Raw genomic sequence first — 19,497 nt, 5'->3', positions numbered from 1 at the left:
TGTTCCTTGACTGGTCCAATTTTTCCGCAACTTCATTTATTCACAAGATTAACTTAGTCCTTTTCAAATAAAAAACCCAATTTCGAGATTACATTGATTGATGTTCCATAAATGTTTCGCAGAATAATTTCTGCACATGAGCAAACTAATTCCTCGTATTTTTTTTCCCGTTCAACAAAATGCTTGCAGTCTTCAAATTCTGCGCCAGCTATTCTCGAGTCTCACAAAAACCCAGTTTGAAGAGAGTATGTTTGAGCGTTTTGGATTGGTATCCCTACCATTGACTACTATGAGCAGTTTTCGTCTTTCGACCGCGTGTCTTGTAAGCCTTAACCTTCAATTTTGCGAAGACAGTGTTACGGAGTAGTGCACCATTTATCTGTAGCGTAAGCGTTATAATAATAAAAAAGCACAAAATGAAGGAAGCATTAAATAAGAAGCGCAAGGTGTCTAAAAAGACAAAAAAATCATGGAGGAAACACGTCGACACGAAAGACGTGGATAACTTCTTGGACGAAAAGAGGTTAGAGGAACGCCTTGGTGCACCGTTTTCGGAAAGATCAGACGGTGAATTGTTCGCCGTTGATAAATCGCCGGAAAAAAAGTCTGAGCTTACTTCTAAACAGCAGCGTAGACTCGCGCTGAAATCTAAGGAACCGGTATGTTTTGCCATACTGAAACCCCATACAGCTATTCCAGATCCAATAGCGAAAAGGAACAGAGTAAAGACTCCGGAGGAACGTAAAAATCCTATAACAAGACGAATTCAGGCGATGAAAAGATTAAACGGGCAATTGAAGCTCAAGGAGATTGATGCAAACAAGAATAAAGCACTCGCTGAAAAGAAGCGAGTGAACAAACCAAAGCTCGGTCAATTTGACAAAGATATATGGATGGAGAAAAAGAAGGTTCACATGGATGTACAGAGCGAGTGGCTCACCTCCGACACAATTCGTCATACTCTAGCCAACACTGGGCAAAAACAGAAGAGAGTTCCTTTATCCCTTAGCAATAAACCCTCCGTAGTTCCAGCTGTACAAGCACCTCATCCCGGTACCTCTTACAATCCGTCTTACACCGACCATCAGGAGCTGCTGGCAGTAGTTGCCAAAAAGGAAATGGAGCTTATGAAGCAAGAGGCACACCTGGACAGGGTTACTACAAAGATGTTTAAAAAAGTAAATCAGTTGTATATTTTACATAAATTTGGGGTAAAGACCTGATCTGCTTTGGAAAGATTCTGAGTTTAAAGATTGCCGTAATTAGCATAGTGTTTTATTATTTTTTTTATCCGCTACACGAGCTGTCGTTTATTCAGTTCTTGTAATTTGTTTCTCCAAGGTGTCTGCAGACAAGAAAAACGATAGCTGGATGCAAGAAATGTCCGAAGGATTGCCAACAAAATCTAAAACGCCGGATGAAACTTCTAACACCGAGGACCATGATCCAAACGTAAAATCAGTAAATCCACCATCAAAGAATGAAAAGAAACCACTTGTTAAAAGGCGAAAGCAAAAGGAACAAAGGCAACTTGAGTTGGAGAGGAAACAGGCTAAAGTTGAAAAGAAAAAAGTGGCAGATATTTATAAGATTAAAAAAATCGCCACACAAATTTCTGCTAAAGAAAAGAAGGAGGAATTTTTGAGAAAATTACGAGCGCAAACCAAGGAAAGAAAAATTGCTGAACCCAAGACTCTTAGCAAAGTCAAATTTGAAGCTCCAGAGCCTGACTTTGAACTCGCTGAAGAACTCGTTGGCAACCTGAGAAACTCTAAGACCGTAGGAAACTTGCTTAGGGATCGATACAAGTCTCTTCAACAGAGGAACATTCTTGCACCAGGCACCCGAATGCTGTATGTTCATTTTTGTATTGTTATTAGATCATACTTTGCTCTTTTGTTAAACTAGTCCAATATAAAGCAGAATAAAATGATCATATAATTTAATTTAGTTGTAATAATAATATACGATTCTTTATTTTACAGAAAACTCAACAAGGCTAAAGTTAAGAAATTTGAAAAAGCAAGTCACAAAATGGGCTGGGAAGACACCTTTAAATAGTTGAGCGAGCGAGTTTACTTCCACCACTGAAACCCGTAAGTTGCAGCAATTAAGCGAAATTTGGTAAATTAGGTGTACATAATATGAATAAAAGATCATCTTCGAATTAATAATAACTTTTGTATATTTTGATTTAGGAGTTTCCGATACCTTATAATACTTTTTCTTGATTTGGTACAGAATCAGATTAGCACATGTGTTTGACCTATCATGTTTGAAGTTTACAAGTTTTGCAAGGAAAGAAGAGCTCAAATGCGTGATAAGAATTTGATTTGAAATGTTACTTGGTACATGCAAATAAACAGATCATTGTCACTCCGGCACATCTACTTGATCCGAGGATGCCTCACCAGTTACCGCAATAGCAATTGTTGATTCACTTTTTTCGGTCTTCACTACTACTTCTTGATTTTTAGCAAGTTCATCTTGTTTCACATTATCATTCTCGAGTAACTGCTCTTCTGGTTCTAATTTTATTTCTTCTTCTAACTCTGGTTCATCTTCTCGTTCAACTTCCGTTTCTTCATCATCAACAGCCTCTAGTGCAATAAGTTTTTGCTCTAAATCTTCTTCTTGGCTGCCGAGAGATATGCTCGATTGTTTGCTACTTTTATCTACCTTTTCATTGGTCGAATTTTCGGACTCTTCAGCCTGATCCGAATTTTCTAAATCCTCCTACGTGATAAATAAAATATTTCTCGTCACCAATAAATAATATTGACTCAATATCATCATTCAAAACACACAATTCAGAGGATTTGAGTCAGGAAAAATTGATATTATATGACTTTAAACATACATGTATTATTTTGCTCTTTGTAGAGCTAGTCCTAGACAATTTGACTCCAAGGGATGCCAGTATTTTAAATGTACTGAGCCTTGAAGATTTTCTTTGCCTTGACATTCTAGCTTTACGCAGTTCGATGTGCGACACTTGAATGCCCAGATCACCAATTTTATAAGCTTCTTGAGGGAAATGCACAGTAGCAGATCTGAAATAATAATTGCTTGAGGCTGTTAGGAAACTTGAACAAATTTTGATTATGGTACCACAGAAAATATAAAGCATAAAATGTAATGTGACTCATGCATTACGGAGGTGTTTATATGACAATACGAATTGGCACGTACGAAGGTGTCCTATTTTTCCATCGTTCGGTGACAGCTTTGTTGAGTATATCAAACAAATAAAGCATCAACTGACGGTCCCCCATCTCTAAAATGTCCTTTCCAGTATCATTCATCTATTACGGGACGCAGGGTAGTTTGTTAGTGTGGTCCAATTAATCGTTTAACCATAAGAACAAGCTGAGATTAAACAGGAGTTTATTTGAAATCATATAAACATTATATCAGAAAGATAATCACTTTACATACTCTCAGCGCGCAAGCTACGACATATTTGGTGTCGTAGAAAATATTGGTACACCTTTGTAGTTCAATTTCAGATTTATCTCTGAGATGCCTGAAAATTTTCAGTTGGGTCTCTTGTCGATGAAGACCGGCTTCTAATGCACTAATTCTATACAACATTTCATCTGTTTGGGCTTTTGTTATCCCATAAGTATCATCTACCATTTTCACGTCACTCGCTGTCTGTCTGAATTTCTCGACAAAATCTTTGACTCTTCTGTGTTCCTTTTTTACTGTATTCAAGAGATGCCCTTGAATCTTTGATTTGATGAGGTATTCTACTGTACTCTTCCTCGATACTGCACAATCTCGCGTCTTTGTTTCATCCGTCTGACTGCGCAATGTAAAAATAGTCAGCCGATACCACAACTAGAGCTTTGTATGTCTATCAGCTAATATTGATGACAAAGACGATAGTTGTGATTGAAAAATTTTAGTAATCCTAATGGTACTGAGATCGTCGTATGTACTTATTTTCCTTCATCTTTTCTTTTTTCTGTACAGATTCTCTGACAACATCTAACAGTTCGTTTTTAAGGAAAACGTTTTCACGCATCAATCGATGAATTGGTTCAGCTATAGATGTAGCAACTTCTATTTGAAACGTTCCAGCTAATCCTCGGAGGCGCGCGTACATTTCATTCTTCAGTCTATCAAATTATCAAATTACAAAAGTAAGATGTGCCGCTTTAATCAGTAAGGTATATATCAAACGTGATAAGTGAACTAATAAGATATTATATTCACTTTTCTCTGCCAATTTTAAATTTTCGGTCTATCTGCTCACAGCGTTGTTCAACATCCTTCTCTCTCTGAGCAATGAGATTATTGCCGGCAATCAATTTGTTACGCAAATCGGTTTTCGCCTCTTTGTACTCCTCCAGGGTATTGATTTTAGAGTCTTAAATAATTTGGTTTTGTGATGAAATTTGCAACAGAATTCATAATATAAATATATTACTCAAGACATTGATTTTTGTTGTAATTTCCAGTCGTGTCCTCTCATATTTTTCATTTGCATATTCCACATTTTTAAGATGTGCCTCCTTTTCTTCGACTATCCAATCCTGAATCATTCGGATCCGTTTTTTCTGTTCTGTTAATTTTTCCACTTCACTGTAGATTTGTCGGTTCAGTTCAGCTATCTGATTTGCTGTATTAATATCAACTTGTGACCGATAAAGTTTCTCTGCGATGCAGGAATCCTCAATCTCTGTATTTCGGTTTTGAAGCCTAAATAGAATTAACTTTGTGTAACTTACCTTACATGTAATCGTCTTTATAAAGAAATATAGTCGAATTGCTATATACCTTTCAATTCGTTTTAAAATATCTGCAATACGTATTTGGTAAAATGCTGTTTGCATATTTAAGATCATGACTTCTTTTGAGTCATCGGTTTCTTCATCATGGACTTCGGGTGATTGAAGTCTCGGAGGTAATGAAATATTGCCTTTATCTGCACCGTAAAGATCCACCATTGTGATTGATACTTGTATATTACCTACTCAAAAGACAATATTAAAGAGCGATAACATATTTTCTAAATCACATACAACTTTTTTTCTATGATTTTAAACATCAGAAATAATTATCATTTATTATCAAAACAGTTGAATTTGGCCAGCTATGATTACTCTCAAATAAATGATCAGATTGATCCGAGCAACAGTCTATATTTGATTGGTACATGAACGTGTATGCTTTTACATTCGACAAAATTAAAACTTTGCGTTTTTTTGCGTTTCGTTCACACAATATTACAGAATTTGAAAAATTACACATCGATATCAGGTTCATGCGATGAAAGTTCCGACGGAGTTTCTTGTGGGCTTGAAACGTTTGAAATTTGAGAATCTGACGTGAGCAGACAAGACGGTATCTTCCTAGGCTCTTCAGTATCGCTCTCTGCCACCGCTTCCTCCTCTACTTCAACTTTATCCTCCAGCCCAGTCGCGATGTTCTCTTCGTCTTCTTTCTCTGACTCATCATCCCCTTCACCGATTTTCTCTTCCTCCGACAATACTTGCTCATTTACAATTTGTCTACTTGGAACAAGGCCCAAGTCGCCAAGTGTATATTGACTATTTTTGATGTGAGTACTCTGTAAAAGTGTAATATACAATGAGTAACTCGTTCAAAAATCAACGGCACAATATTTCCATCACTTATCTCCAATTGTCCCAATGTCAAATGACTGAAATGACTTTACATACTCGCACAGGAGACTGTGACCCTTCCTCGGATGCAGCCAATTCATTGCTCAGAATTTCAAGAAGACTACATAATAGTCTCTCCTTTATGTCCGGGTAGCAAGCCGTGCAAATATTCTCATCAGAAGTTGCTGCTTGAATCTAGACATTTGCAAATTTGTCAGTAAAATATAGAATACATATTGAAATATACGCCTGAAAAAAGATGCGTAAAAAGTTTCAATCTGATTATGCGAGGAAAGTACCTTCAACGCCTCAGTAACGCATTTTCTTGCATCGTACAAAATCTTGTTGAGCCTATTAATTTCATCGCAGTTGGCAGATAATTCCTTCATAACTTGAGCCTCGTTGTTCTTCGCTTGTTGCGTATGCTGTTCAAGGATTTTAACTTTGTCTTCTACATATTGGCACTTATCTTTGTACTCTTGAGTGAGCTGCTCAATGCGATGTACCTTAGCCTCGGTTCTCTGTAACTTTCCGCATTCAAGTGTCATCTTGTAGTGTTCTTTAGCCAGCTTCTCAATGGTTCGATTTTGTTTTAGAGTTTTGTTTAGGGCCATCTTTGCCTCATTTTCATAGAGCGAAGCTTGCAGCTTCAGCGTTCGATTCTTCTCTTTGCATTCTTTCGTTTTCCAATCCAAATCCTTGCAAACTTGAAGCATCGCGTCTAACTCCTTATTTAATGCAATATTTTCCCTGATCGCACGATGCGTTGCATCAGCTATTCGAATATTTGTCGCATCACGAAAGTTTTGAGCCAGCTCCATCAGTCTTTCTTCCATTTCCGTTTTCATTCTAACACGAAACAACTATTTGATTATCCTTTGTTGTGCTACTATCTTACCAATAATTTATTTAAAAAATTCATAATACTCTATTTACATGTAGATTCAGTTGTCTGTGTTACACGAGTGCAAAGCTTACTACCTGGCTTTGTTAATTATCAGCTCTTTCTCAGCTTCGTAGAGAAGTCGCTTGTGACGTTCTTCCTGTTCGGTCATCTGCTCCTCCTGTATCTCAAACTTTCGCAAGAGATCAATTCTTGCAGTGCGCCAGTCCTCCAAAGCATTTAATTTTCCAGCTAATGAGAATGTGAATTTATCACAAAGAATCGTTATGTGAAATTTAATTCAAATCCATTTACCTATTTGACGGTTTGATTATTACCAGCTAACTTCACCTCTGCAGATAAAGTATTCTCCATGTTACGATATTCCAGTTCTAAAGCAGCTTCTCGTTTCTTAAATGCTGCCTGTTCCTCTTTACGCAATTCCTCAAGTGCCGCTAGTCGTTCGCTAAGCTCATTTGCCTCCTCTACTTTCTGGCGCAATACTAGTTCCAGATGTGCAACGACATCTGCTCGATCTTCTTCGAGCTGGCGTACCTCTTGCTTTAATACTTCAATCTCGCTTTCCAATTCTTCATTTCGTGTACGCACCCTGCAATCATTCTTCGTCCACTATTAATGCATATTGCATGTGTGAATTATTATGTTATTGTCTTGAGTCAAATGGTCTTAATTTGAAAAAATAATTCTACATTCATACTATTAAAACGTCAAAAACTTTCGACTAAATTTGACATTCCATATACCGTGATAACTGCCTGTTGTTGTCAAGAATTTGTTGTTCATAGAAAACCGTATCTTTTTCATTGAGCACATTTTTTTTCTTTTCCTTTTTCTCCTTCTTGTCTTTCTTATCCTTTTTATCTTTCTTTGGCATTCCGAGATGCCACCATCAAATTATCAAATTAAATTTCTTCACTATAAAATTTTTGGATGTATTTCGTCTCTTGTTACGGCAATTTATTTAAAGTAATATGATTCTTTTATATGAATTGTTTTATTCGAATTGAACTATTCCACTCTTTTGTACTCTTTTGTATGACACTCGCCATAAATTCTACTATCCTGTTCAAGCTGTTGTTAATCAATAATCAGTGTTGTCATGGTTATTTGGTGAGAAATTACGCTAGATCAAATTTTATAATCGCACAGGTAGAATCATTATAATTTACATGTCATAATTTATAATTATCGTTACAATATATTAATTTGTAATTTATTTTTATTCAAGTTCACGTATTCACAGACCATTTCTATATATATAAGACAACGTCTTCAAAAGTTTTCAATGTTTTTCAAACACACTGTTTTACATGGTTTAAAGCGTCTTAGTTTGTCCGACTTTCCACTGTGACTCTTAAAGAAAGATTGAATTCGAGTCGCTTGCCGAATTGAACACTTTGCTTTCATTATAATTTTTAATTACATTCCATTAATTTTCTGTTAAATGTAATAACGACGCATTGCATCCAACCAAGCACACAGTCATACTAAATATGAAATTCGTATGAATACGACAAGTAGTACACAGATATAATAAAATATACATCTTAGAGTCCCTCTCCAGTTATTGTAACAATTAATCACAATAAAAGATTCATTCATTTCCAATCAATTCAGTTTTTATAATTTAGAGAAAAAACGTGCTGAATATATCGAGTTCACCTACGGGAATTCTAGGGAATTATTATCGCAGCAGATTTTTCAAATGACGCACTTTTAAACTGCGCCTCGCGGCTCTCAATGGTTGAACCATACATTTGTAAATAGTTGATAAAATTTTTATATCCGTTATTTCATATTTAAAATAATACAAAACATCTCGATCGTGTTACTTCACAACTCAATGAACGACCCTGCGCTTGGTGATGATAATTTGTGGTGTTCAAGTGTTCGTATGAGTAAAATAAGACTAGTTAACAGGGGGTGCGGGTCGCGGTGGCGGCGGTTGAGGTCGACGAAAGTAAATGACCAAGCTGAGCATCCCGGTGAGCAATCCGATGAGATATAAGTCCCAATTTTGCCCAAGGAACTGATCCCATTGGTCCCAATACTCCATAACGCTCAATTCTTCAATGTAGTCAAGTCCGAATAAAAAAGACAGCTTGAGGAGGGCTAGGGCTACCGGTATACGGGCGTCTGCGTTGGCCTCAGCCGCTAAATCGTAACAGCGTTTCGCCAAGTGTCGGTCTTTCGCGAGGCCAAGACCGCGCTCGTGCATGTAGCCCAGGTTGAACATTGCTTGAGCATTCTGTTGCTGATCTGAGGCAGACCGATAGTGACTTGCTGCAACTTCATAGTCGACCCGTGTACCTTTGCCATAGTAATGAGCGTCGCCCAGTTTCACCTGTAAGTATTTCAACGAATTATGATCTCTGTGGCAAAGAAAAATATGACTATCTCGAAATGGTGATCAGTGTTGAGATAATTAGGCTTAGTTTGTATTTTGCAAACTTTACCTGAGCGGGAGAATACCCTTGAGCAGCGGCACGTGCCCAAAGAGACAAAGCTCTGACAAGCCCCTCTTCTTCCGACAAAATGGTTGTCTCTGCTCTGTCCAGAATAAAGCCTGCGTTGCTCTGAGCAACCTCGTAACCCATCTCCGCCAGAACTGCATAGGTGACGAATGCTTCGTCTACTCTTCCCTCCCGATACTCGTTGTGAGCCATCATGAGCTGATCGCTCCACTTTCCTCTCTCGGCAACATTTTTTAAGAGCTCTACAGCCGTTGGACAACTTCGCATCATTCCAGTTCCTGTCGCATGCATCTGTGCCAAATTGTACAGTGCCAGTACATGGCCAGATTGACTTGCAAGGTTGAAGTATTTGTTAGCCAGCTTGTAGTCGCGTCTTACACCTGTTCCACCTGAAAAAATATTGTGACTTTAAATATGGTAGATCAAGGGATAAACACGAGTGTCTGATCGTGAAATTTGAATGTAGGTGATGTTTCTCCTCACTCAGATCAGCAGTAATGTCTGATAATACTTACTGAAGTACATATTTCCTAACTGTAGCTGTCCATCAACCCAGCCTTGATCCGCTGCTTGACTAAAATACTTCAAGGCTTTGGTCGTGTCTCGCTCAACGCCTCTGCCGTACAAGTACATAAGTCCCAAGCCACTCTGGCCAACGGGATTGCCAAGCTCTGCAGCCTTTTTAAAATATTTATAGGCTGTATCATTGTCCTGTTTAACTATGTCACTGCCCTCGAGATAAATCTGCAATATATTTATATTTACACATAAGCTTTTACAAAGTTTTAGGATAGGAAAACGAATAATTACAGGACTAGGGTAAAGGTAGAAGAATATTAAACACCTAATATGTAAATTCATACATACAATAATATTAGTTCTTTGTCTACTTTGCGTGGGTTCTTGGATTGTCGATTATCACAATGATACTGCAGATGCATATTTTATAGATACATGTAAAAGACAAGTAGGTGAAAAATTCAATTCAATATGTTACCCGATAAAACCTATGACGTTACATTTTAAACGAAGTGGCATCATTTTATTTTTTGTTATGTTACCAATGTCAGAAACAGTATTTAAACAAAACTTCCAACTGCTTGAATGAAAAAAATCTGATTAGGGTCACAACTCGTTCTAATGGCTTAGTTAAAATTACTACAGATCTACAAGCGTTCAAGTCATAGGGTACAGAAACTTTATATACCTGAATTAAGCAAAGTCTTTAGTACCTCAGCCTCCATGATGAATTTTCAACATCCCATCCGCCAAGCTAGAACCCTAAGTACCAGTCGGTATATTTTTTAAGATCCATATTTTCAATTCGAATGATTCATCTTTTTTCATGGTTGATTTTGCATAATCTGGTATTTCAAATCATGACTCACAGATTACATTAGGCTAATTTATACCTTTATGAAAAAAGAGGAAGGACCTGAGTGTTCGAAATGCTGTATTAACAGAAACTTTCTAATGACCGACAATCCGAAGAACTCGCTGCAAGTAATTTGAACGATATTGATCTGATATGTTGCTCTAATAGCAGGTGATTGTCATTACCTTTCCCAGAAAGGCCATAGCCAATGAATTGCCAGCATCAGCCGCATGCTGGAAGTAGTGGAGTGCCTTTTGGTGATCCAAAGGGACGCCTCTCCCGCCTTGATAATGAAGTTGTCCAAGTCCAACCTGGGCCTGAATGTCTCCTTTCTCTGCTAGCAATTGATAATACTCGATCAAATCCTGGTCCAGTATACCGGAAGTATACCCTGGATTTTCGTACTCGTCCAAGAGTCTGACTCGTTGAATGACTGGACCCCCACTCAAGGATACTTCTTCGGCAACCTTGTTAGCTACCTTGCGATAAAAGTCCAACGCCTTCTCGCAAGACGCTGCCGTTGTAACACCAGCCCAGTAGCGATATCCCAGAGACATTTGTGCCCGCGTATCTCCGCCTAGAGCCGCTACCGTGTAATGTAACAATGCCTTTCCTTGTGACGCATTCAATCCCCCCAAGCCTGTGGCGTAAAGGAAACCTAGACCCTAAATGAATAGAAATTTTGAAAATGTTAGCAAAAACATCATGGAAATTTTGAACTACATTCCGGATGAGCTTGAAAAAAATAATATTACTCACTATATATTTAATTGCAAGTGAAATGTATATTGTCAGATAAATTTGATGAGTACCATGTGAGCAGAAGGTAATCCAGTCTCAGCAAGTTCCTTGAAAGTCTGTAATGCGGAGGAAATATCCTGCAAGGAAGAACCGGATGATGACGAACTTAGGTGTGTTCCTAGAAGCTGAGCCCAAGCAAGCATCGAACGAGCCTCTCTGTGTCCCAAAGTAGCGGCTGCTGTAAGGAGCTTTTGTGCCTCGGCCTTATTGGAGTGAGTAGCATTCAGAATGGCTTGAGCCTTTTTGAATAATTCCTCGGCTGATGAATTTCAAAATAAATACCGGATGACTGGAGGTGGAACAATTTATACAGCTATCTGCTAAATAAAACTATTTATGCATTTAAGATTATGCAGCGTTTAGTCGAAACTGGTTATGTTACATAAGCATCATAACGGTGAACCAAAGGATGTGAATTTACTCGAGGAAGCCCAAGCAAAAGGATCGCTACAATATACGTCTGCTGCATTTTTCTACACACTTGCTGCTTTGAGGTGAATGATAAAGGAGTTCTGAAATTACCGAACCTTCTTGTTGTTCAGGAGTCAATGGTACGATAATTTCTTCGTCTGGAACATCGGCGATAGATACATCGTTTTCTTCCAAAGAATCGATGCCGATATCATCGTCCAAGTTCCTGTCACGACTTTCTTGTTCTCTTCTTTTTCTTTCTCTTTTCTTTTCAAGTTTCCACTGTTTGGCGTAAGCTATCATTTCTTCCATCCGAATTATTTCCGGATCTTTTGAACCGGATCTAACGACTGTGTAGGACGCTACGTCATCATCGTCATCTTCGTCCTGATCTTGGGAGTCACCCTTGCGTTGTTTATCAACAACATCCCTTAAAAAGGGATTGGATGCTGGTACCAGCTTCAAAATAGTGTCACGCAAAGCTTTGATTTCGCGAAGCTGTTCGAAGGCGTTCTCCATCTCTTCCTCGACGATTTCCTCATCGTGATCATCGCTAGTGCCAGATTTCTTACTACCCCCGATATCCTCACGTTTTTTCAACCCCTCGTCGAGCTCTGCCTCGGAAAACATAACCAAGAGAAGCAACAAAACTAAAAGTCCTTTTCCGAGCTCCATAGTCACAGTGAATTTTCATTCGCCCGAGTTATATGAAAATTATTCAATTAATTAACGCATCGAATTCAGTCGATGAAGATCGAGAAAAATGCTCGGTTATTTATTTTTATATATCAATCGTAAATAAAGATCGGGACATACGCGTACATTGCGGCAAGTAGTGGCCACGACTGCTACCCTCTCTGCCTCCCTCCCAGCAGACGACACTCTCTACGTCATTAGGACACGTCAATGTTCACACAGCGCGGCATTCGACGATTTTTTTCGTGATAAACAGTTAAATGACACGACACGAGAGCGTTACCTGCTTGAAAGATAATTATTAATCATAGACGGATTGATAACAATTGTCGTAGTTAGAATACTGCCTTGTACGAGATCAGCTGACGCATATACAATTTATGAAAGTAATACACAACGGAACGCAGAGATCGTCTAGGGACGTTTTAACTCCCTAGAAATTTTCGGTGCACCTGGTTGTCAAAAAGTTGTCAATCCTGGCACCAACACACGCTTCGAGACACACGGATGACGGAGTGTCGTTGGAGCCCAGAAGTTGTTCATCGTGCATACAAAAAAAATTGATCAGGATATTCGAAGTAGAGGGTAGTTGTTGTGTTTACCAAATACCCGTGGAAATGAGTGACGATGACCGTGATATCGATATCGAGAGCGATGTGAGTGTGATACGTAAATTAAGTTCCAAGTTCGTGTAGCGTAAATACGCAATAAGGTTGGTTAAAGCATTGTTTATATCCCTCCCCAGGAAGGTGATGACTCTGACTCCAGGCAAAGGCACTCTAACAATACCCAGTACTACTCGCAGGTATCGATAAACGCGTCTAAAAATGCCTCGATTTTCGCTCTCAGATAGATTCTATGAACCAGCACAGCACAATGTCGCGCACACAGACACCCATTAGTTAACTTTCAATTCCATATATGCTAATCATTTTATTGTATATACCTTGATCGCTGCACACTTCCAAACAGTTTATTTAATTCAGTGATTATCAAGGTTCGTTTGTGTTTCTCATTTAGGCCGAGAAACGAGCCCATCACAATGCACTGGAGAGAAAACGACGGGATCACATAAAGGATAGCTTCTCGAGTCTTCGAGACTCGGTGCCAGCTTTACAAGGAGAGAAAGTTGCCAGTAGAGCCCAGATACTGAAGAAAGCCGCAGAGTACATACAGTTTATGAGGCGTAAAAACACATCGCATCAACAGGACATCGACGACTTGAAACGCCAGAACACTCTGCTGGAATCTCAGAGTTTGTGTCTTCGCAATTGTAACTAATAATTAATTTTATAGTGAAAATTTCTGAAAGCATATTGAATAACTTTCAAAATTACGTTTCGTTTACAGTTCGAACATTGGAAAAGGCTAAAATAACTGGAAATTATGCCGCCGAGTCTTGCGATGTCTCGAAATCTGATTCTGTTGGAATTGGATCTTACAATGATTCGGAATCCGAATCCTCCGACAGTGAAACTGGTAGGACTATCCGTAATCATAAGAAGCTAAAAGTGGGGGGGATGCATCACTGACGGGAGTCTTAAGATATACAATAAGAAACAAAAAAGGGAAAAAAACTTGAAGAATTAAAATTTTTCCTCCATTATTACCGATTATCAATATTATTTAATACTTTTATTTTGATAAAAACGAACTTTCTGTAAAGTATACGTGTATATACATATATATAGATATATATCTATATACATATATACATAAACATATAGATATATGTAAATGTATTATGTAAACAATTGTAAGGTAGGTACTTATTTAAATAAATCTTAGTCCTGTTTAGCTGTTTTGTATTTATTTGCGATTATTTGCAGAATTATGCAACCTGCAGACACAAGTGGTGCATGTATGACACAAGTGGTCCCGTGATGTTTTGACAGCTTCTCTGAATAGAAATTTTTGCTCGACTTCTAGTTGCATTTCTGCGTGTCCTGGGTCATTTCAGGATCTAAACAAGACCATACGGCGAAAATGTTTATGGGAAATCATGTGGTCCAAGGTGTAGTCATATCAATAAAGAAAAGGAGATTACGATCACGGTCTTCTACACAGATCTGGGCACTCCGTCTCTAAAACCGTGACCTAGCAGGGGGAGGCTTTTATTTATTCCTCTTTGTCGCACACCTCGGCCTCCGAGATTGCAACGCGCTGTGGTTAGGCTGCGTACCATCGGTGCGTTCCGAAATATACATGCAGTACTGCCGAACGTGACGTCACGCAGCCGACTGCTTTACTTCAGTGTTTACACCACGACGTTACTTATGATGTGAAGGGTAATATATTACTTATGATGTATTGAAGTATATGGCAACCCTCCAAATTGACCACAAGTACGATAAAACACTTTTACAGAGTGGTCGAACGATACGACACGTGTATTTGCCATTGAATTGCATAGCATTTAATTCAAAAGTATAGCCATAGCGCTCGTCGCGCACTCCGGTGATGGCCCGCAAAACTATATAGCCTGGCCGCAGATTTGCGAAACAAATTACTGTATTGGGGAAGCTGTCCCTCCATACCTATATATATTATACCACTAGTGCCGCTAGTAGTTGTCTGGCAAGCTTGCGCGCGGTCAGCAAGGGCAGCGAGCGTTTCAGAAGTCTACTAGCCCCACGTAGAGGAACTAAAAACGGGGACAAAATGCGTACAATTTTTTACACCCGTATTCATAGTCCTTCCTTGAGGAACAAGGATTCCTTGTTCATGAAACGTGAAATGAGAACAAGGAATCCTTGTTCCTCAAGAAAGGACTATGAATACGGGTGTTAGTATACGAACAGCGGTGAGTGTCAGGGGACTGACGTTGGCACATGAGCGTTCATTGGCCATAGACCGGAAGCTGCTCTCACCTGCCGATAGGCTTACGGTTGAACTCACTGAAATGTGTACCAGACGTCGAGCGGGGAAAAAAACGGCGAATTCGATTGGAAAAAGCGCGGACTGCGCGCAATCAGGGGGAATTACCGGAATACCGTGCGGCTCGCCCTCTTCATTACAATACAGTCGATGTATCATCGCGGGCGCGTGGTTTGCGCCGCCGTGATAGAATAGCGTGGGAGAGGAGGACGATTTCCGTGGTGATTTTCCTCAGGTTCGCGGAACGTTGCCACTTGCCAGTAGTAGCTGCCAGTAGCGTAGAGAACGTTCGTCACTCGAACCGCGGAACGTGCGTGGTTCGTCGGGTAGTTTTAGTCGCGTGTCGCGTGATAGCTGGGCGGAGATGTCTGCGTGTCAAAGGCAGCCCCAGGACACCGTCGTCCCACCTCAAAACGGGGAGGGCAACGGGAACGTGGTGTCCCCGAGGAAAAAACAGAGAACATCGATACCCGGAGCCACGTCGAAAGTTACCGTCGTCTTGGGAGCGCAATGGGGCGACGAGGGCAAGGGAAAAGTCGTCGACATGCTGGCGACCGACGCCGACGTTGTCTGCAGGTGTCAGGTGCATATTCATAATAATTCATGAGTTAGAGCGCGCTGCCGGAGTCCGGAATTTTCAAACTCTGCTTCTCCTCGGACTGTTTTGAACATTCAAATGGTCCGAAACCCAGCTTTTAGGTACTGTTGGAATAGCGTTGCATCGGATTTCATTTCTCCCCCTCCCCCGAAGGTCAGGGCTACTAATTTTGGTGACCCGGTATGAGATCACATTGTAATCGACACGGTCCCATTATTTTTATGAATAAAAATAACCTTGCCACGAGGACAAAGCCGCGGTTGAGTTCTCCGCTATTTCTTCGTTTCCCCACGTTTTCACGCCATTACTCGCTTTACTGTATCTATGTGCACTCAACTATATTATAACCGCTTGCCAGTCGGTCTTATGATGCCGTGATGTAATAGGCATAAACCTCATCGGAGTATATTTATTTATCAACACCGGCAGTGCTGGATTGAGGGTCTTAGAGGCCCCCGGCCGTAAAATAGACTTTTTAGAAAACCTTCCCGCCAATGAAAATGCGCGTAACTTTTAATTTGTCAAGGTCAAGTGGAAGGTGATTGAGGAGATTCGATTGAAAATTAAGCTATACAAATTAAATGTGAGAGTCATCTGCTGTTCAAATTCGTACTGGAGTATTATAAATTACAACAAGCGTTGAAAATTGTAGAAATATTTTTTTACTCAATTTTTGTATTATGAATTTCAATTATTTTGACGAAATTTTGATTCCTGGGGGTAATTTTTGTCGCCTATCAGCATTTTCACATTTTGCAATTTGCAAATCAATTGAGGAAGAAACTTTCAAAATTTCAGCCTTTGAAAAATAAATGCTTTGTGCGGCATAATTGCTTACTAAGTTTAGAGCATCTCCTATGGCTGCAGAGCCGATACTTTATTTGATCAGAGTTCTGGGGCCTAAGAAATAAGCTTTCTGCACCTGTGCTTGATTTGTCCTTGAACACCAGCCACCCACTATTTTTGGCAGGAAGCTTATGCTGTGGTTATGCCAAACAGAATCAAGTCAATCTTGCCCTTGGAATAAAGATTCTGAAATTTCTCTGCTACATTATTTTAGGGAGGTGGGCAATACAGTTAATTACTATTACTTTGAACTAAAATCAAGCACATAAATACAATTGAATAAATAGTGACTATCGTAGTTATCTAATCGACTAACTGGTAACGATTAATTAATTATTAATAAATTAACAAACTTTGTTGATTTTTCAGGGAGGAAACAACGCTGGTCACACTGTGGTCATAGAAGGTGCAGAATATGATTTTCATTTGCTGCCAAGTGGAATCATCAATCCAAAATGCAAATCCGTTATCGGTACTAAAATTATACTTATAATAATAATTTCCTCAAGATGTTGATCTTATACATCCGATAACTTCTTGCTGCAAAACAGTGCAGAGACTTTTTCCTGCTTTCAACTTGCCCTATCGGCTCAAAATTTCTGGTATTTGTAGTTGATAGTTAAGCTAGATAGCTCGAGTCAACATTACGAGCCACTTTTATATGCTATCTTGGCATATTTATTACGATCGAGTTTTAGAGCTGGTAATATGACCCTGGACATAAACCACAATTTGCATAAAGTTTTCACATCAGCACATTTAAATGTAGTTATTGATTTAATAAATATCTAACTGGTACGGCTTGTCACCGGATTTCCAGCTGACACCAAATTACGTAGAATGAACCTAGTATCTAATTATGTTGGCTACACATTTTTTGATCGTCGATGTGCAGGAGTAACAGTCATGCAATTTATAAATTCCCTCTACATTAGGTATTATTAGAATTCATTGATTTTACTACATTGGACTCTTGTATCTATCTTATCTTTACCACAGGAAATGGAGTGGTCATTCATCTTCCGGGATTGTTTGAGGAATTGGAAAAGAACGAAGCTAAAGGTTTGACTGACTGGAAAGAAAGACTCATAATATCGGATCGAGCGCATATAGTATTTGACTTTCATCAGCAAGTCGATGGATTGCAAGAATTAGAAAAAGGTAAGCAGTCATTGGGGACAACAAAGAAAGGAATCGGCCCAACTTATTCCAGTAAAGCGACAAGAAATGGGCTTCGCGTCGGTGATCTGCTCGGAGACTTTGAAAAGTTCTCCGACAAATTTCACACGCTTGTTCATTGCTATCAGAGAATGTTTCCTTCCCTTGAAGTGGACATTAAGGCAGAACTGGAACGCTATAAAGGGTACAAAATATCAATCAAATCTATTTTACTATTACTATTTTCGCTATTATTTATTTTCAAGTGAATTCGTTTATTCAGGTTCGCCGAGCACATTCGGCCACTTGTAAAAGAGACTGTATATTTCTTGCACAAAGCCTTGGAGAACGGTGATAAGGTGCTCGTCGAAGGGGCAAATGCCGCGATGCTGGACATTGATTTTGGTACTTATCCCTACGTTACGAGTTCCAACTGCAGTATAGGAGGAGTGTGCACCGGTTTGGGGCTGCCGCCGAGCACTATTGGAGAAGTGATAGGAGTCGTCAAGGCCTATACTACCAGAGTTGGCGATGGGCCCTTTCCTACCGAGTTGCTGAATGAAACCGGTGAATTACTGCAAAGCAGAGGCCATGAAATTGGGGTTACAACTAAGCGCAAAAGACGTTGCGGCTGGCTTGACTTGGCGCTGCTGAAGTTCACGGGAATGGTCAATGGGTTAGTTGATATTCGTCAGTAGTTATTAGAGACCGAATATAGCTACTCAATGATACAATAATGCTCCGTAAATTTCTATTGCCAGCCGGTGTAAATTATTTTCGCAGCTTTAAATCAAATACTCAAAATCCAAACTGGTTTATTCCAGGGAAAAAAAAATTCGTTCGACTCAATTTATCTAACGAACAATTCTTGACAGATATACGTCCATATGCTTGACCAAACTGGACATATTGGATACTCTGGAGGAGATCAAGGTCTGTGTTGGGTATCGCTTAAACGGAAAGGACATAGATTACTTCCCAAGTAGCGCGTCTGAGCTGGGCCGTGTTGAAGTAGTCTACGAAACAGTGAAGGGATGGGAGACGATAACTGAAGGTGTACGTTCCTTGGAAAACTTACCGCCTAACGCTCGTAAATATGTGCGACTAATAGAAGAACGTTTGAACGTGCCAGGTAAGTTTTCGCCATTGTAAAAAGTTTTTTACGCATAATTCAGTGAAAAAATAAGATTCAGAAGTAGCGCATTCAGTGCACGGTACGGTGGTTTATATATTCGTAATGGAATAAAGATTGACGCAAAGTGCCGTTGTTGCCAAGAAAAATTGTGAAAACAAATAAAGAACCCGCTTATTTTTTTTTTCTCGCTATTTTAACATTGTCGTTTTGGCATTTCAGTCAAGTGGATTGGCGTGGGAGCGGGCAGGGAGAGTATAATTGCTCTTTGACCAGCTGGTGCTAAACAAGGTTCGTTAGGAGGCAAGTCTTTTCGTGCGTTTGTTCAAGTAATTTTAACGCAGATTTCAAGTGTACTGTTTATAATTGCCAGCTGACACGCACAATAGACGGTGATATAATAATCGGGAAAAATATGCATTCGACGTTAGGCTTGGTTAACAAAACAGCGTAGTAAAGATATCTGCCTATTTATTAAAACTATGTAATAAGCGAGTTATTGAAATTTCCAGTTAAATTAATAATAAATTGTTCAAATCATACGTGCACTCAATTCAATGACAAGTATCGCAGACTGTGGATGTATTACAAA

At 39.3% G+C, this 19,497-nt stretch overlaps 7 protein-coding genes across 14 annotated transcripts; 3 read left to right on the top strand and 4 right to left on the bottom strand.

Moving 5' to 3' along the window:
• The first annotated feature begins 291 nt into the window (after positions 1-291).
• On the top strand, positions 292-4,114 carry LOC124180165 (ribosome biogenesis protein NOP53). Of its 3 annotated transcripts, none has more exons than XM_046565305.1 (4): positions 292-1,178; positions 1,342-1,853; positions 1,986-2,096; positions 3,979-4,114. In XM_046565305.1, exons 1-3 carry the CDS (start codon positions 417-419, stop codon positions 2,059-2,061), a joined length of 1,350 nt encoding a protein of 449 aa, XP_046421261.1. In that variant the 5' UTR covers positions 292-416; the 3' UTR covers positions 2,062-2,096; positions 3,979-4,114. The 3 variants fall into 3 exon arrangements, with proteins under 3 accessions (XP_046421261.1, XP_046421260.1, XP_046421259.1); XM_046565304.1 differs by having other exon boundaries at positions 3,974-4,106; XM_046565303.1 differs by lacking the exon at positions 3,979-4,114 and having other exon boundaries at positions 1,986-2,174.
• LOC124180167 lies at positions 2,138-3,731 on the bottom strand. The gene is made up of 4 exons (XM_046565307.1): positions 3,430-3,731; positions 3,193-3,305; positions 2,861-3,053; positions 2,138-2,736 (listed from the first exon to the last, which is right to left on the bottom strand). The coding sequence occupies exons 1-4, from the start codon at positions 3,637-3,639 to the stop codon at positions 2,374-2,376; spliced, it is 879 nt and encodes a 292-aa protein (XP_046421263.1). The 5' UTR covers positions 3,640-3,731; the 3' UTR covers positions 2,138-2,373.
• LOC124179731 lies at positions 3,647-4,955 on the bottom strand. The gene is made up of 6 exons (XM_046564432.1): positions 4,786-4,955; positions 4,427-4,707; positions 4,222-4,375; positions 3,945-4,124; positions 3,709-3,808; positions 3,647-3,661 (listed from the first exon to the last, which is right to left on the bottom strand). The coding sequence occupies exons 1-6, from the start codon at positions 4,953-4,955 to the stop codon at positions 3,647-3,649; spliced, it is 900 nt and encodes a 299-aa protein (XP_046420388.1).
• Positions 4,956-5,114: 159 nt separating this feature from the next.
• Positions 5,115-7,411, bottom strand: LOC124179730 (glutamic acid-rich protein-like). Its single transcript, XM_046564431.1, has 6 exons — positions 7,328-7,411; positions 6,855-7,146; positions 6,615-6,768; positions 5,933-6,482; positions 5,691-5,828; positions 5,115-5,578 (listed from the first exon to the last, which is right to left on the bottom strand). Exons 1-6 carry the CDS (start codon positions 7,409-7,411, stop codon positions 5,252-5,254), a joined length of 1,545 nt encoding a protein of 514 aa, XP_046420387.1. The 3' UTR covers positions 5,115-5,251.
• A 327-nt stretch (positions 7,412-7,738) lies between these two features.
• Positions 7,739-12,669, bottom strand: LOC124180163 (protein sel-1 homolog 1). Its single transcript, XM_046565301.1, has 6 exons — positions 11,715-12,669; positions 11,199-11,446; positions 10,572-11,051; positions 9,527-9,755; positions 8,994-9,400; positions 7,739-8,881 (listed from the first exon to the last, which is right to left on the bottom strand). Exons 1-6 carry the CDS (start codon positions 12,271-12,273, stop codon positions 8,447-8,449), a joined length of 2,358 nt encoding a protein of 785 aa, XP_046421257.1. The 5' UTR covers positions 12,274-12,669; the 3' UTR covers positions 7,739-8,446.
• A 102-nt stretch (positions 12,670-12,771) lies between these two features.
• On the top strand, positions 12,772-14,091 carry LOC124180169 (protein max). 6 transcript variants are annotated; one of them, XM_046565309.1, is made up of 4 exons: positions 12,772-12,950; positions 13,040-13,099; positions 13,315-13,567; positions 13,645-14,091. In XM_046565309.1, exons 1-4 carry the CDS (start codon positions 12,912-12,914, stop codon positions 13,824-13,826), a joined length of 534 nt encoding a protein of 177 aa, XP_046421265.1. In that variant the 5' UTR covers positions 12,772-12,911; the 3' UTR covers positions 13,827-14,091. The 6 variants fall into 6 exon arrangements, with proteins under 6 accessions (XP_046421265.1, XP_046421268.1, XP_046421264.1 ...); XM_046565308.1 differs by having other exon boundaries at positions 12,773-12,950; positions 13,018-13,099; XM_046565311.1 differs by having other exon boundaries at positions 12,774-12,950; positions 13,315-13,549.
• A 1,232-nt stretch (positions 14,092-15,323) lies between these two features.
• On the top strand, positions 15,324-19,447 carry LOC124180164 (adenylosuccinate synthetase). The gene is made up of 6 exons (XM_046565302.1): positions 15,324-15,754; positions 16,985-17,087; positions 17,615-17,978; positions 18,057-18,449; positions 18,649-18,905; positions 19,128-19,447. The coding sequence occupies exons 1-6, from the start codon at positions 15,536-15,538 to the stop codon at positions 19,175-19,177; spliced, it is 1,386 nt and encodes a 461-aa protein (XP_046421258.1). The 5' UTR covers positions 15,324-15,535; the 3' UTR covers positions 19,178-19,447.
• Positions 19,448-19,497: the final 50 nt, after the last annotated feature.

This window comes from Neodiprion fabricii, chromosome 4, assembly GCF_021155785.1.
Source record: "Neodiprion fabricii isolate iyNeoFabr1 chromosome 4, iyNeoFabr1.1, whole genome shotgun sequence".
Lineage (NCBI taxonomy): Eukaryota > Metazoa > Arthropoda > Insecta > Hymenoptera > Diprionidae > Neodiprion > Neodiprion fabricii.
This window is presented reverse-complemented; position numbering and strand designations above follow the sequence as displayed.

Bases quoted from the DNA above. Each gene is read 5' to 3' on its own strand.
- LOC124179731 (XM_046564432.1), bottom strand. From the start codon at position 4,955: ATGGTGGATCTTTACGGTGCAGATAAAGGCAATATTTCATTACCTCCG. The intron at 4,376-4,426 runs TTATATTATGAA...AAATTATTTAAG, and splicing joins CAATGTCTTGAGTAATATAT to ACTCTAAAATCAATACCCTG. The intron at 4,125-4,221 runs GTGAATATAATA...ATAATTTGATAG, and splicing joins TTTAAAATTGGCAGAGAAAA to ACTGAAGAATGAAATGTACG.
- LOC124180169 (XM_046565308.1), top strand. From the start codon at position 12,922: ATGACCGTGATATCGATATCGAGAGCGAT. The intron at 12,951-13,017 runs GTGAGTGTGATA...GGTTGGTTAAAG, and splicing joins ATATCGATATCGAGAGCGAT to CATTGTTTATATCCCTCCCC. The intron at 13,568-13,644 runs GTAACTAATAAT...TTTCGTTTACAG, and splicing joins GAGTTTGTGTCTTCGCAATT to TTCGAACATTGGAAAAGGCT.
- LOC124180167 (XM_046565307.1), bottom strand. From the start codon at position 3,639: ATGGTAGATGATACTTATGGGATAACAAAAGCCCAAACAGATGAAATG. The intron at 3,054-3,192 runs GTACGTGCCAAT...TTATTATTTCAG, and splicing joins TGGAAAAATAGGACACCTTC to ATCTGCTACTGTGCATTTCC. The intron at 2,737-2,860 runs GTATGTTTAAAG...TTTATCACGTAG, and splicing joins CAAAGAGCAAAATAATACAT to GAGGATTTAGAAAATTCGGA.
- LOC124180164 (XM_046565302.1), top strand. From the start codon at position 15,536: ATGTCTGCGTGTCAAAGGCAGCCCCAGGACACCGTCGTCCCACCTCAA. The intron at 15,755-16,984 runs GTGCATATTCAT...TTGATTTTTCAG, and splicing joins ACGTTGTCTGCAGGTGTCAG to GGAGGAAACAACGCTGGTCA. The intron at 18,450-18,648 runs GTTAGTTGATAT...AATTCTTGACAG, and splicing joins TTCACGGGAATGGTCAATGG to ATATACGTCCATATGCTTGA.
- LOC124179730 (XM_046564431.1), bottom strand. From the start codon at position 7,411: ATGCCAAAGAAAGATAAAAAGGATAAGAAAGACAAGAAGGAGAAAAAG. The intron at 6,769-6,854 runs GTAATAATCAAA...CATTCTCATTAG, and splicing joins TGCAGAGGTGAAGTTAGCTG to CTGGAAAATTAAATGCTTTG. The intron at 6,483-6,614 runs GTAGTAAGCTTT...GTTTCGTGTTAG, and splicing joins CTGATAATTAACAAAGCCAG to AATGAAAACGGAAATGGAAG.
- LOC124180163 (XM_046565301.1), bottom strand. From the start codon at position 12,273: ATGGAGCTCGGAAAAGGACTTTTAGTTTTGTTGCTTCTCTTGGTTATG. The intron at 11,447-11,714 runs GTTCGGTAATTT...GAAATTCATCAG, and splicing joins GACTCCTGAACAACAAGAAG to CCGAGGAATTATTCAAAAAG. The intron at 9,401-9,526 runs GTAAGTATTATC...ATATTTTTTCAG, and splicing joins GTTAGGAAATATGTACTTCA to GTGGAACAGGTGTAAGACGC.
- LOC124180165 (XM_046565305.1), top strand. From the start codon at position 417: ATGAAGGAAGCATTAAATAAGAAGCGCAAGGTGTCTAAAAAGACAAAA. The intron at 1,179-1,341 runs GTAAATCAGTTG...TGTTTCTCCAAG, and splicing joins CTACAAAGATGTTTAAAAAA to GTGTCTGCAGACAAGAAAAA. The intron at 1,854-1,985 runs GTATGTTCATTT...TTTATTTTACAG, and splicing joins GCACCAGGCACCCGAATGCT to AAAACTCAACAAGGCTAAAG.